Source organism: Elaeis guineensis, chromosome 4 (genome assembly GCF_000442705.2).
Source record: "Elaeis guineensis isolate ETL-2024a chromosome 4, EG11, whole genome shotgun sequence".
In the NCBI taxonomy this organism is placed as follows: domain Eukaryota; kingdom Viridiplantae; phylum Streptophyta; class Magnoliopsida; order Arecales; family Arecaceae; genus Elaeis; species Elaeis guineensis.
The window spans coordinates 9,274,630-9,290,758 of NC_025996.2; the positions used below are offsets into that span (position 1 = coordinate 9,274,630).

General features: G+C 37.9%; 1 protein-coding gene across 2 annotated transcripts; it reads right to left on the reverse strand.

Moving 5' to 3' along the window:
- Positions 1 to 1,049: 1,049 nt before the first annotated feature.
- On the reverse strand, positions 1,050 to 14,402 carry LOC105044015 (monooxygenase 2). Of its 2 annotated transcripts, XM_073255467.1 has the most exons (9): positions 14,095 to 14,402; positions 13,790 to 13,947; positions 12,348 to 12,946; positions 4,821 to 4,904; positions 4,546 to 4,692; positions 3,938 to 4,006; positions 3,404 to 3,569; positions 3,033 to 3,261; positions 1,050 to 1,707 (listed from the first exon to the last, which is right to left on the reverse strand). In XM_073255467.1, the coding sequence occupies exons 4-9, from the start codon at positions 4,892 to 4,894 to the stop codon at positions 1,175 to 1,177; spliced, it is 1,218 nt and encodes a 405-aa protein (XP_073111568.1). In that variant the 5' UTR covers positions 4,895 to 4,904; positions 12,348 to 12,946; positions 13,790 to 13,947; positions 14,095 to 14,402; the 3' UTR covers positions 1,050 to 1,174. The 2 variants fall into 2 exon arrangements, with proteins under 2 accessions (XP_073111568.1, XP_029120052.1); XM_029264219.2 differs by lacking the exons at positions 12,348 to 12,946; positions 13,790 to 13,947; positions 14,095 to 14,402 and having other exon boundaries at positions 4,821 to 5,641.
- Between the last annotated feature and the right edge of the window lie 1,727 nt (positions 14,403 to 16,129).

Below are 16,129 nucleotides of genomic sequence, written 5' to 3' on the forward strand. Positions count from 1 at the left end.
CCATCATAGCTGGGCAGAATTTTAATATCACCGTGGGGTATTTAAAATAGAGTGCATTTATCTTGAAATTTTCAATAATTTATCATACTCAATATTTTCAAGTAGATATATAAATTTGCCGATCAACTTTTCTTCTTGAGCAACAAAACTAATGGAATGAACAAATGCATAAATGTAGATGTATATCCAGAAGTCATTATTAATATATATAACTTACATGGCTACACAAGACCAGTGATGCTACGGTAAAACCCCATGCTAGATGGTTAATGTGCCTCTTGCTTTAAATGTATGGGAGAGAGTACCAAAAGTGAGAGTCTCTTCATCAATCCAAACAGTATCAAAAGACCTTATGGAAGTAGAAAATTTTATCATTGATATTTTAGCTAATAATTAATCACTGTGCCGACAAATTTTCTTGGTTTTGAATCACAACCAGCAATCAAATACCTTATCCACTTAAAATAATCGGATGTATGATGAGTAAGGATACATTTCATAAAATAATGAGATCACAAATCACAACCATCCAATAAAGTATCGTTCTTCTTGAATTAATCATGATGCATGGCATGTTGTTCATTGATAAGAATGCATCAAATAGTTCTATGTTCTTTTGGTTCATCAATAAGAACATAATTATTCATCAAATGCTCTTTCTTGTTGGATCAAAATTGTCCTCACCCATGCTATTGAATAAATTCCTTAGCCAAGCATGAGTAGTCTACACTTTTAAAGACATTTCCAAGTTCATCATGTTTATTGTAGTTCTTAATTATTTATAGCACATATGCAAAAGAATACTACCAGTCAAAAGTGGGATCGTTTTATCAAGTTAGAAAAAGTTTTTAATCAAAAGAAGCATTAAAGCCACCCTATCTTTACTCAATTCTCTTGGCACACGCCAAAGAATAATGCTTACGCACAAGCAAATATAAGACCGCTTGCATAAACTGCCCTCATAATAAACTCAAGATATAAATTAACTAATATAGATTAAGCATGTCAATGTGATCAAATTTGAAACAATATAAATTTAGGCTCATGGATTGACCTACCGATGCTCCATAAAGGAGGTTTTTATACGAATTCTGTTGCATAAATTAAATACCAAATAATAATTCTCCCACACTTCAATTACATCATGACATAAAAGAACTCAACATTAATAGCTTTAGAGTTTCCCAAAATCAAAATCTGCTATTTTTAAGAGCAACCTAGCCATTATCCTAGACAAAAATTTATCCCTGAGGAAACCAATGATTGCACCATTACTTTGTTGTATACGACCCACGACATAAGCTGTGGCAATCAACTTAAAGCTCCTCCATCTCCTTTCTTTAGAATACTTCTCCAAGCCCTTCTCAATTTTGTCATACTCTACTTCAGCTCCTCCATTGTGCTCCCCCAAAAGAGCTTCACTTAAGCATCTGGCCAAAACAATGCTATCTTCAAGTGCCGAGCAACCTCCTTGACCTAAATCAGGAGTCATAGGATGAAATGCATCTCCGGCCACACAAACATTTTCTTTACTTATATCCCCCCACAATAAAGAAAATGGCCACCTGTATCTCAATTGAGCTGACACCGGATTACTAAGGTCGCTTATCTCTATGATGTGTATAAATTCTTCTGGTACGCTAGAATGCTTCAACTTACTCAATATATATTGTTTCATTTTTGTTGCACTTTGCTCCACTTCCTTTTCTGTTAAATAAAAACAAACAAATGGATTAACATTTTCATATTCATACAAAAAAGAGTCATGCAGATTTACAATGAGTAAAATTTGTCTCTTGGTCTCCCTTCTCACACTCTCTCATGCTCTCTCTCTCTAAGCAATCCCTCTCTTCAGGACTCTCATGCATGTTCTGTCGCACCTGCCCCCCTTCTCTCTCGTTGATTCTCTTTTACACTTTATCCCTCCCCCTTCTCCCTCCCAAACCCACAGTTTTTTTCTGTTGAGCCGACCATGCGGTTAACAAAGAATGAAATAATTCTTTTGGGTTTCTGAATTGATCTTTAATTTTTTTTATATTTATATATTAATCTCTATCTTTCCATATTTATATAAAAATTCTTGTAAAGTTTTATATTTGTGCAAAATGATCCTTCCTCGGATTTTTGGTGACCAAAACCTGGTTAATATTAACCAGGGTTGTAGAATAACCAATATACCATTATTTTAAGGGCAAATAAGGTTAAGGCTCCATCTCTTCTCACTCACTTTCCTCTTTTCTTATTTGAGGCTCAGCTGCTGGAGGACCGAACGTTGACAGGCATGGGTTAAGAGGTTTGAAAAATATGAGGACATGGAATAAAAATATCCAAAAGATATGTAATTAGCATTATTGGAAGAATATAAGTAGAATATTTTGTTACCATCTAGTTAACTCGAGAGATGTATAAGCAATAAATTACAAGACTTCACGAATTAAATGTAAATACAGAATAGGCAGAAATGAATATATAAAAATAAAAGATATTTGGGACAACTTGCAAAAAAAAAATAATTTGGAACTGGCTGAACCATAAATATTTTAAATATCTATTTTACCCTTAATAATTTTAAGAGCTGAGATTTAATTTAAAGAACATTTATTATTTTAAAAAATATTTCGAAGCAAAACTTTAACAAGCAAAAAATGGCATTGCTTTTATGTATATTTTTCTAGCCTTTCAATTAGTAGGTTGTATGAAGAAAAAGCATAAAATAAATAGCGTCAAGACCAGATTTTTTTTTTGGAATAAAACATAACACACTGTTCACATAATTAGGTACCACACTGGCGGTCCAAATTCTATGGCTTTACAATTACGGAAGATGCTGAACTAATTTTCAATTAACTTAGCTAATCACAGGAAGGCACTATATTTAATAAGTTTTCATTGTTATGTTCAATGTTGAGTAAATTTTTTAGAGTTCATGTTTGGGTAGAGGCAAAGCATTCTGCCTGTTCAGTATCATCTACTTTGACTACAAATATATACAATAGAATACATGCAAATACAACAAAACTTGTAGAGCGTACCTTGCTCAGAGGGAATCCACGTAAAAAACCAATAAATAGTTTTCTCATCACAAGGCAATAAACCTGTACGAAAGCCCTCTCCAAAGTATTGCACAAACTCGAGTTTGAGACCATGGCCATTTGGAAACTCAGTAAAACCTCTTGAGGCTGAACGCTCTGTGAATGCTGGTTTTTTTAGACCCAGCCATTTTGCTACCACTGAGTTCACTCCATCACAACCTATCAAGACCTGCAATATAGGAAAAAACAATATAAATAGTTTTCAAATAATTCTATCGACAACTTTAGAAAGTTTATATATCATACTAACACATATTTCACATTATAAAACCATCTCATCCATATCCTTTTCCTCTTTGAAATATGCGCACCTTAGTTTTGAGGGTAGAACCATCAGCCAAATGCAGGAGCTTAAAGTAGCCATCCTCCTCAATTGCAGCAACTTTGGAAGAGTATCTAACCGTGCCAAGTGGTAGCTCCTTTTCTAAGGTTTCCAATAGTATATTCCTCCTTAAGCAACGAACTTCATGCTCTCCACTGCATCATCTTTCAAATTTTTAGATTAAAAAATGTAATTTATATAGGCAACCAAAAGATTCCACCAGAAAAGTCTATAATTAAGTTAATGGAGCACATCACTTTCTCATAAGAAGATATTAATGGGAGACCTCACTAGCTGGTGGGTCCTAGCAAGAGATCAATGTATCTGTATTTGATATATAGATAATTATTGTACGATCCCATTACAGTTATTTCAGATAGTGGACAAGTATGTAAACTCAAAACATAAGGAATATAGGCTTTGTGCGCCGATTGAAAGATTAACTTCAGTCATCCGGTGGTCAAAGAACCATGCGATGTGCTTAAAAAATTTAGTTCATGCATTATACAATCTAACAGCTCACCTTTTCCCTTGTGTCGTAAATGTCAACTGTGATGTCGTAGCTCCAGAAGTTGCAGAAGCAACGGTCGCTCTGCACACACAAGAACATTCATTAACTTTTATATATACTTGTTGCTTTTCATATATATAAATATCAGGCATAAAAAAGTGATCCATTTATTATTTGATCAAGTTGCATAAAAGTTTTAACTAGTAACATCCATACGTGTAGGGACTTGCGTAAATCACACATGTGCCAGCCTAGTTAGAAATTACCAGCAGCGTTCGCCATCACCTTGAGACTCTGTATATAAGCCGTCCACAATTCTGTGCTTTTTTGAATAGGGTGCATGTTCAATTAGTACAGTTTGTAAAGTTAGTAGAGACTTTGATTTCTTCATTTTTAATTCTCTCTCTCTCTCTCTATCTATCTCTCTCTCTGAATTGTATGGAGCTTCTTCTAAAGGCATCAGAAATCATGTGATCGATGCCTGCCTTCTTAATTGGAAGGTTCAGTTAAGAACCAAATAACACACACACACAAAAAAAGAAAAAAAGGGGAATCACCACTAAATAGTTGAGATACGGAATCCATAATAAGAGAAGAAAAAAAGTGTCGTTGCTGCTTACCCCTGTAGGCGGACATGACTCTGCCGGAGAGAGTCACCTACCCCAAGCGCGTCTAGCGCTCTCCAAGCATTGTTCCATGTGGCAAGCCCGAAACCCGCCGCCCTCAGGGAGTCCGACGACTCCAACACCAGGCTTCTCACTCCCATCCTGCATCCATCTCTCAATCCATATTGTTATTTTCTCTTTAAATATTCCTTCCCAGAGCAATATATAGAAGATATTGTCACCGTACAGAAACCAGTTTGACTGGCATATGATAGTTAATTAGTACATACCTATGGAGTCCCAAAGCTGTTGCTAGCCCCGCTATTCCGGCACCGATGATCACGACATCCTCAACGGTCTCCATTTGATGCAAGCTGTGGATGTGTTGGTAGTGCGTCCGGTAACAGAGGAGTACAGTGAATATTAGAGGCAGAGATTAAAGGTGGAGGCAAGCGAGACGAGGAAAAGAATATTTATAGCTAGAAGGAGAGAGACTTTGGGACTCCCGTGAGGTCACTACTGAGGTGGCGCGCCAACGATGGATTAAAAAAAAAAAAAGGTTTCTTCTGCAGCAAACGTGGGCTAAAAGGAGTGATGCGACCAGGGAACTGTCGTTTTACCACGTGAGATTAATCCATTCTTATCCTGTATCCAGGAGCTTAGACCACATATTCAGTGAACCCAGAATTCACATCTAGGGTAAAAGAAGGGTGCTGCCATCCAACATGGAATCCCTGATCTCTTGCTTCCAGGGTAAGAGGAGATATCATGCCGGCAAGATTAGAAGAGATTGTAGAGCACCAATACCCTTATGTCACATTAAAGGATAAATATTTGTAGAAACATAATCTTATTAGTAGTTTATACGTTATAAGTATAAAGCATGTATTATAAATTTTTTGAGGGTCGTTTGCAGGTTTTTTTTTATTATTATTATTATTCTCTAAACTACTCATATGTGCATGGAGCCAAGGAGAGTCCCGGTATTGCCGTAGTGGGGCGTACCGACAAAGAGATGGAAATTTCATCACAATATCGATTCATTGATTTTTAACTAATTTGATCACCACCCAGTTGTCGCATGGTTCTGAAAAGAGGCATCAGGCTTCCACTGTGGCAGCATCGCAGAGTTTGCTTTTTTTTTTTTTTTTTTTTGGCATCGCATCGCATGACGTAGCATCTTACATCTTAGGGTTCGGGTTGTATCTTGCGCTTGAAAGAATGATCGATCTTCTTTTACCACGGAGACCGTTAGATCTTGCACAACTCTTAGAGCAATCCAAATAATGTCTGTACAGATCTCCAAATGACCGTTACACGATCGAACAGTTTGAAAGGGAAAGAATCCCCCAGTCGAGGGAAAGATATAACCCTCATCCACCAAGTTGCCCATCTGGATGCCCGTACTGTCAAAAGACAAGGTTGCTCATCCGTCTCTATTGGAGGACATGCTTTGCTTGACCGGAGGTCCAATAATGCTGCGATCTTTTGAGCCGATAAGCCATCCACCCAAAGTCACTATTATGAGCGGTCATCATGAATATTTAATTATTATAAAATTTATCCTTTAATTGAATAAATTCCTTTGGATACTTTGTGCCTATCGATTCTCAATATATAGGTATATATAATAATTGTTATAACAATTTCACAACAGCATATAATGAAAACTAAAAGACAATTATGGTGCCCCTGTCACCATTCACTTAATGAAAAATTGTCAGCTTTTAGTAATACAAAGTATATATTTAAGAGAAAAATTGATTAAAGATTTGAATTTTGAAAAAAACTATTTTATTTAACAAAGTATTATGCAAATAATCATTCTTACTCCTACAATATAACAGTCATTATAATAATATAATGGTTAGATTCTCTTTTAGACAATGATCGTTACTAGTCACTATATCAAAAAAAGGATGGTGTAATTTGACAAACTACTGTTCACAGCTTTCAGTATTTATTTAGCTAAAAATAAATTATTTGCATTCAAAATATACTAATATTTTCATTATTCTAGACACAATGATCATTACCTTAACTATCGATAATTAAAAAAAATTTTGTTAACCGGACTCCTTCATATTTCTTTTTCTTGCAATGACTGCCTCATTTAGTTGTTTGAGTATAATTTTACTGACTGAATCATTATTGTGCAGGATCTGATACCACACGATGCAGCAGAAAGAAAAAAGAAACAAAACAAGAAACACAATACAAATATGTAGATCAACCTCAAGCTTATCTTCATAGAGCGTGTAAGCTTCACTACGAGAGAATAAAACAAAACCAATACAAGAGAAACTTACCACTCAACCTTTGTATAAGAGTCTCTCAACAAGAAGCCCCAAAATCCTCACAAAAGCTCTCTAAAACTTCTCTTAAAGCCTTTCTGCACCTTCAGGACGTCACCAGCTCTCTAATACAACTGACAACTCATTAATCGGAGCTATATAAGCTCCAGAATCTGAAAAATACTGTTACAGTAGGAATACAGAGTTCCGATCAACCCTAGAACCATTCGTGGCCGTCCGATCATTACCGGCTCGCACCAAAGCCGTCTGATTGCGCACTACAGCCACTGATCATGCCTGATCACGTCCGAATTGAGTTCCAACCATCCGATCACGACTGCATGCGATTTGAACCGTCGGATCGTGCAAAAATGCATGCGGACCGCGTGATCGGTTCACACAGCCTCCATGGATCGCCCAGCACCCTGCGGTCCATGGTGGACCATGCAGGGCGCTGGGCCTGGACACCCGCGCCTTGGGCCGGCTCGTGCGTGCCTGTGCGCCCTTGCGAGTCTGCCGAGCCCCAATCGGCCCGCCGCCGGCCTCCACCGCCTCATGCACCGTGCCATTGCTTCGAGCTTCTTTCATACGTATCTTCTCCGTCTGGACTCCGTTTGGACTATTCTTGGACTCATTGAACTTCATTCGTCGTCCTGGACCTCACTGTGAGCTCAATATGGATCGAATCTCGAAATATATTTTCTAACAATATCCATCTTGACTCGATATTCGACCTCCATCTATCTCTAAGAGTCTGTAATTCATCTCACCCCCATGCCCTGGGATATGCCTGCTGTCTCATGGATGGCCAAATGTGAGAGTCGAGTCAGACCACTTGATCCCACCTCCATCATGGGATGTATCTATTTTGACCAAAGATCTGCTTGGAGAAATCTCCTGCGGTAATAAAAATTTCACTCTGCGACATCACCTCTCATCCTCCCGAGTCTTCCGTCTAGTGCTCGATCCACCTCCACCTAGAGCTCCACCTCGCTCTGAACTTCTCCTGGCTCCTAAAGCTCCACCTCGCACTGGACTCCCCATCAGGTAGTAACGTCCTCTCATCCTCTTCTTTCCCTCCAAAATAATCCTATCGTCGCGTAACACCTTCAAAATTTCTCCACCAGCTACCGTCTTATAGCTTCTTGAATCTATTCTGCTCAGTGAGTAAGATTTCATCTGAAATTGGATATGTATCGAATCTCCTCCAATCTCCTCACTATACCATCATGTGTCCTTCAATTGACCATCCCAATGCCTCTGATCGTACAGCTCGATCCATCTGATAGATAAACAGTGCCCTCACTGCTCTTTAGGTAGTCAAACTGCTCTTCTGCAACATACATGATATGTGCATGCAGAATCTAAAATTCACTGTTGAGAAGAAGTAGATATCTCATTAAATATCTCCAGGACATCATCTTCTGACTCACTACTGACCGTCGCTGTAGTAGCCCTCATCTGTCCCTGAGTTGAGGGCAATCTTTGACTAGATGCCCCAACTCATCACATCGATAATATTTAGTCTTGCTCAAGTCTTTCATCCTAGACTTGGACCGCCCTCGTCGCGATCTCCTGTCGCTCTGTCTACCAACTCTTGCTCCTCCAAAAACCACCAAAACTGAGCTGCCGCCTGAGCTTGAAGCTAGGTTCTCCTTCCTGAGAATCTCGTTCTGGAGAATCGTCGAAGTGACCTCGTCCATCTTGATGGTACTCTTTCCTACTAGAAGAACAGTCATCAAAAACTCATACGAAGAGGAAAGCGACAATAGCAAAACCAGCACCCTGATCTTCTTCTTAACTTTCTCGCCAACGTTGAGGAGGTCGGTGAGGATCTTTTGGAAGTGACAGATGCTCCTGCACGCTCCGTCCCACAATCATCTGTAGCTGGTAAAACTACCTCGAAAGAAAGAGAGTATTAGTGAGAAACTTCGTCGTGTATAACTCTTCAAACTTCAACCATAGCATCATCAAAAAAATCTCACTAAGTACATGGATCACCACCTCATCCGCTAGGTATAAGCAGATCGTACTCACCGTCTGCATCTAAAGCCGGTTCCAATCATGTACTTCCATGATAGTCGGCTTCTCCTCGCACAAGAGAACATCGATCAATCCTTGCTGGATGAGCACGTCCTTCACCCTTGTCATAAAGAAAAATTGCTCTTTCCGTCAAATCTATTGATCTCCATCTTGATTGTGCTTGTCTTCATCTTCTATCTTGATCACCACCGTCACAACCTATGCTCTAGTACCACCTTGCTTTAATACCAATTATTGTGCAGGATCCGATACCATATGGTGCAGTAGAAAGAAAGAAAAAATATAACAAGAAATATAATATAAATACGTAGATCGACCTCAAGCCTACCTCCACGAAGCGTGCAAGCTTCACTATGAGAGAATAAAACAAAATCAATACAAAAAAAACTCACCACTCAACCCTTGTACAAGAGTCTCTCAATAAGAAGCCTCAAAATCCTCACAAAAGCTCTCTGAAACCTCTCTTGAAGCCTTTCTGCACCTCTAAAACGTCACCAGCTTTCCAACATAACTGATGACTCATCAATCAGAGCTATATACGCTCCAAAATCTAAAAAATACTGTTATAGTAAAAATACAGAGTCCCAATCAACCTTAGAACCATCTGTGACCGTCTGATCGTAACCGACTCGCACCAGAACCGTCCGATTGCGCACTACAACCTGTGATCACGCCTGATCATGCCCGGATTGAGTTCCAACCATCCAATCACGATCGCATGCGATCTGAATCATCGAATTGTGCAAAAATGCTCGTGGACCACGCGTGGACCGTGCGACCGATCCGCACGACCTCCATGAACATCCCAACACCCTACAGTCCACAATGGACCGCACAGGGCGCTGGGCCTGGGCACTCGCGCGTGCTAAGCCGACCCCTGAGCACACCCACGTTGGGCCCGATCGCATGCTGGGCCGTGCACGCCTGCACGCGCTCGTGCATCTGCCGGGCCCCGACCAGCCCGTCGCCAGCCTCCACTGCCTCGTGCGTCATGCCACCAGCTTCAAACTTTTTTCACATGTATCTTCTCCATCTAGACTCCATTTGGAGTGTTCTTGGACTCATTGAACTCCGTTCGTCGTCCTGAACCTCGCTGTGATCTCAATATGGATCGAATCTCGAGATATATTTCCTAACAATCATATATACAAGATAATATTGAAAGAGAATAGTTCATCTCATAGAAATAAAACATGCAAGCAAAAGAGCCAGAAGAGTCCATGATCCAGGTATCATTTTTGAAGCCAGTCCTTTAGTTCGTGAAGCTTTGATTGGCTTATTGGCAGCACGTCGAAGACAACCATTCTTCCAGGCCTTAGCACCTCGCCTTCTGAACTACTCAATCTTCTCCTGACAGACCAACGGAATAACTTCAAACAAAACTAGTATATCAGCATGTGTAGGCACAAGTTTAGGGAAGAAGATTTTTTAATTATAAATATTTTTTTATTTGTTTGAAGAGTTTTAGTGGATACAATTTTAAAAAGGTAGGATCAAGAGAGGGACGTAAGAGATTATATTAGATGGTGTTTGGTGACACTATTTCCAAATGGAGTGACCAAAGTGATCTTAGATTATCGATGATTCTTATCTCAAAGTAATCTAGTTTCCGATGATTTAAGATCATGAGTTTGGTATATTATGTTCTGACGATGATTCTCAGATATCCACAAATAAGCTATTTAGTATTCCATGAAAATCTTAAATTACTGACCATATAATACCAAACTACTCCAAATATATTTCATAAAAATATATTTATTAATCATATAAATATATTATAATAAAATATTAATATATTTATAAAAATATTTATTAATTTCATAATTATCAATCCTATAAAGGCATATTAATTATTATTATAGAACTAATATTTTTATTTATACTTATAGTATATTATTTTTAATGCTAATATTTATTTTAATTAAAAAAATAGGCAAATAAAAATAATATGTTAAATAATTTTATTATATAAATAATAAGTATAATAATATATTTCTATTATAATTTAAAATTATCTTTGAATAATAATATGATAATAATATGATTAATAATATATTATAATATAATATATATTATAAATACAATATATCTAACATCAATATAAATACTATATATATATATATATATATATATATATATATATATATATGATATACTATATTGACGGTATATTGATACATCATTTTTTTTCACTGGAGTATAAGATATTCTTGCCCTCAAATTTCAGCCCAAGATCATAAGATGACCTTAGATTCTTGACCTTAAGGACAAATATTCTATCACTGGATGGAATAGGTAATTTGAGATACTACAATATAAAATCATTATGATATGATTAAGCACGATGATCTCGTTACTTTCATTCACATCATCCTTAATCTTGAAATGATCACCCCATACCACATACTCTTATTTTTCATAGAAGTACAAAGTTGACAATATTAAAAATCGCACTGGCCCTTCTAATCATGAGTAAAGATTATGAGTAAAGGTAACTGCAACCTACCTTTTGACATCAAATTAAATATAAAACTTCTCATATGAAGCTTATAACAACATTATATTACTTTGTTGTATAAAGCCCAAGATATGAGCTATGACAATAGGCAACAGGTTCAAAGTTCATCTTTTCTCCTTGGCATTCTTCCATAAAGCCTCCTTGATTGTATTATTTTCGACCTTTTTACTTTCATTGGTTTTACCTAAAAAAGCTTCACCAAAGCACCTAGCCAAAACAACGCCATCTTCAGGTGCTGCACAACTAGCTTGACCTAGATCAGAAGTCATAGGATGGAAGTGCGTCTCTAGCTATACAAGCACTTCCCTTGCTAATATTCCCCCAAAGCAAATGAAATGGACACCTATATCTCGATGGGGAGGCCATCACCTCACTCAGTTCACCATTTTCTATGACTTGCATTGCTTCTTTAGGCACATTTGCAAGCTTCATCATGCTAACCATAAACTGTCTCACCCTTCATCATGCTAACCATAAACTGTCTCACCTTTGTTTTTTTGTGGTAACTTAAAAGAGTGACAGTAGAAGAACATAGTTATAGACAGCAGAGCCAAAAACATAAACAGGGAAAAAATAGAGCAGAACAGAGGGCTAATCTAAATCTCCTACTGATGGCCATTGCCGCAATTGTCCGAATGAAGAAAAAGAGTGAAATCTGGATGCAAATTGGAGCCTTCCCGAGATGCCAAACATGGTTCCATGATTGGCCAATCAATCCACAGCATAATTAGCTTCATGATAAATATGCTCAGCTTTGAAGAATTCGAATAAAGTGATAAGTTCAAAGACATCACTGAGCAAAGAAATTGCCAACACATGATGTGGATTGATAGGATTTAGCCTCACTCTTTCCATCTGCATTTATATATCTATAGAATTATAAAAATACAAGCATATACATATATCGGCATGCATACACATATTGAGACAACTACAATCCAGCAAAATATAAAGCCTACCTTTAGAAGAGGAAGTCCAAGTGAAAAACCAACAAATGCCTCTCTCATTGCATGGTACCCAACCTGATCCGAAGCCTTCTCCAAAATACATTTGGAAACCCAGCAAACCCTCTAGAAGCAGGACGCCCAGATAAAAATGGTTTCTTCGGTCCCAACCATTTCGCTACCAACACCTATTACAATAAAATACAGGAAAACAGACTAATTAGTATACTTCATAACTTCAGTAGAATCTCCAAAGTTAATGCACAGAGCTCTTGCCATTGCAGCCTCTGATAAGGTTAGATATATGCAGCATCTCCTTCACATGTGGAAAGGCTGTTTCTGTGTTTCAAACCCATGACCTTCAGATCACAACAGAACCACCTTATCATCATTGCTCCAGAGATCACTCTCTAGAATTTATGATTTATACCAACATGTATTCACAAAAATATGTATTATTCACTTTCCCTCAAAAAATGGTAACCACTTTTATTGAGTCTTCAACCAAAAGTTTTTAACAAATTCGGATGGCAAAAGCAGTTGCTTCTACTGATTAAAAAATTCTGGCTAGTGTAAATCAGATCCTACAGAAGTCTTCAGTTTAGCTGCGGTGCCTGAGAATTCAGGTAAAACAATAGTAAATGAAACGTGAAATCTTTCTCTCTTGTACTAAACAAAAATCTAAAAAACTATAAATTCTTTGATTGGTCAATGTCCTAGCAGTTGTTTTGTTCTAAATATACCATCTGTAGCAAATTACTCCTAACACATTAGCTTTAGGGATCTCTACCTCGATTTATTGGACATCATTTTTCATCACCACTATTATGGAGAGATGTATGATGCAAAGACCTCAACAGCAAAAAAAAAAAAAAGAAAGAAAGAAAAAAAGAAAAAAGCATGCCAACTATTCAGCTCTAGTAACTCATATCAACGTGAATTTACCATTTTTCGATGAACTCAGCTTCTTGCAAGGCATCCCACTCCCTGTTCCGAAACAGAAGTCACTGAAGTCCCTTTCTTTTTCTTTTTCTTTTCTTTCTTTCTTTCTTTCTTTCTTTTTTCTTTTCTTTTCTTTTTTTCTTTTTTTTTCTTTTTTTTTCTTTTTTTTTTTTCTTTTGTGTGTGTGTTCTGTGTATCATGTATTGAGCCACAAATCATATCAAGCACAAATAAGCAAACAAACAAAAAAAAAATCATATCAATGTTAATAGTCTAAAAAGACCATCTCATCGGTAGCCATGCGCTGATATGCAAATTTTCACAGCAAACAAACTTTTGTCATCCTACTTAAACCCGTCGCCCAAACACAGCGATACGTTGATTCTTGAACAACAATTAACGAATGGAAAGAATCAGAATTTCAAATTTCATAAATTTATTTAAAACCATTAAGCAAGGAAAGATGATGCTATAAGGGGAAATAAGAGTGCCCGCATGACGAATCGCTTTAATACCTTTGGAAGATGGGAGGAGAGCCGCCTCAGACCCGGGGCAAGGGTATAGCTAATTAAAGAAGGCAGATACGGTGGAGCATCATGGGGAGCCGCACCACCCGCACGATCCGCCGCATCTCCTTAGCATATGCGCCGGTCTCGATCAGGGAAGCGATCTCCTTCAGATCCGAAACCAAATCAGAACACAAAATTTCTCTTTTAAGGTCAAAAAATTGCAAGAAATAGAAAGAATTTTAGAGAATTAGAACGAAGAAAGGGTTCTTTTCTTTAAAATTTCTTTCATCGTTAATTTATCGTAATCTTACGCTGAAGGGTGGAAGAAGCGGTGACGGATGACACGGAATTGGATGGAGCTTGAACCTCCTTCGTCTTCACATCATTACTCATCATTTTCTTTCCTTTTTCTTCCTCTTTCCTTATAAAAATCGAGAATAAAACTCACAAACAACAGATCATGGATCCGATGATGGAGAAAGGAAACAAGGGAAGCAAAATTAATTCGAAAAGAAGGGATTGGGAGTAGCTCATGTCGATGCGAGGACACGAAGAGGAGGACTGAACTAGGGTTTGGTCCCTCGATCGCAAGAATGTCGTTATTCTTCCTCCCCTTAAGCTTTTTGAGCTCGACCAAGAAAATATTTTAGGACGGCACAATGGTCAAGTGATTTTGCATCGGGTAAGATTAAGGCGAACCCTACGGACATTTAACCCGAACCAAGCTGAGCTGACCCGAGATTCAGGTTCGTTGGATATAAAGTTAGAAGATATTTGATTGGGATAATTAAGATCTAAAATAAAAATTAAAATAAATAATTTTTATTTTAATTATTAAAAAAATTTATTTCAATTTTTATTTCAAAAAAATAATAATAATTCAATTTTCCTCCAATCCAAACTGGACTCTTCTCAGTGGATTGAGATCTCATTCGACTGAAATGATAATTAAAAAAAAATATCGAAGTCGACGTGCTTTAGCTCGACGTCGCCATAGAGACGATCGATGGTGGGGGCGGCGTCGGAATTGTCGCGCTCGACCTCGATCTTGCAATCGAGCACCTCAAAGATGGAGTGCATTGTGCAGTGTCTTTGATAAAATTGGGGGCAAGGGTGAGGATCTCAACGACACCAATGGCAGATACCATGAGGACCATGAAGACGCCACCGCTGCTGCGGCGGCGCCTGCAGAGATAATGGATCACGGCCCTTAGAAGAAAGTATGAGAGACAAATCCTCTCAACGCCACAAGATCAAGTGCGAAGGAGAGGAGGGTGGGCGATTACGATGAAGGAGGCATCAAGGAGGAGGACGAGGGCGGGAGCATAGGTGGCAAAAGGGGCCATGGGAGATGCACACACACGGGAGAGGAGGTTGGTTGCCTGATGGGTGGCCAGTAAATTGGAGTTGAGACTGAGTCAATGGCAAAAGTTTGGCCGGAGGCGACCAACGGTATACAGGAGTAGGAGGGGGAATAGAGAGGAAGGGTGTTTCTCTAGTTCGAAGGAAGATGCAGTGGCTGGAGCTCGGAGGTTCTCTCAGCCCCTTTCTCAATTCTACTTTAAATTTCTAATTTTATATAAAAATTTATTTTGATTTATATTTTTATAAAAATATGGGATTGGATTTATTATTATTTTTTTGACTGAAAGAGGGAGGTTGTGGGACATACTTATTTTATTAGTAAGGAGGGATTAGATTTTTTTTTAAATTTTTAGTTAAGAATAAAAATAAAAAATTGAGTTTACTCTGATTTTTATGTTTGTATGAATCAAGCAGTAATAATAAAAATCATCTATTCCGATTCTGATTCCAGACACGAATCAAATACTTCAGAGGATGAGATCATTCTGATTTCGATTCCAATCTATTCCGTTTCCCATTCCGAATCAAATATCCTCTTAATATCCTAACCAAATCTGTGGCCTTCCCACCAACAAAAAAAATGGGCGTGTAAGTTATACGTAGCCAAGCGACCTTCCTTGTGATCCCATCTTATATCCGCTCCAAAAGTATCCCTGTTAGGCAGCTGCTAAGTTTACATTTTTGACGTCTTTTACCTATATGGACCATCCAGATAAACTTGGATGTGACTCTGCCCGGCAACAAACTCAGAAATTGCACAATGCGACTTAGGCCTAACCATCTGGGCTGGTTACAACCTCAAAAGCTAGAAAGATAGGTGGAATCAAGTCAACCGTCTTCGAAGACCGATCAAGATAGGCTCATCATTTCTAAGATTTGTAATATTGTTTTTGATAAATTGGATAAATTGTATCATTCGAGCATAAATACATGTGTGGAAATTAGAAAAAAAATATTCAAAAATTAAGGATTGTGGAAGTT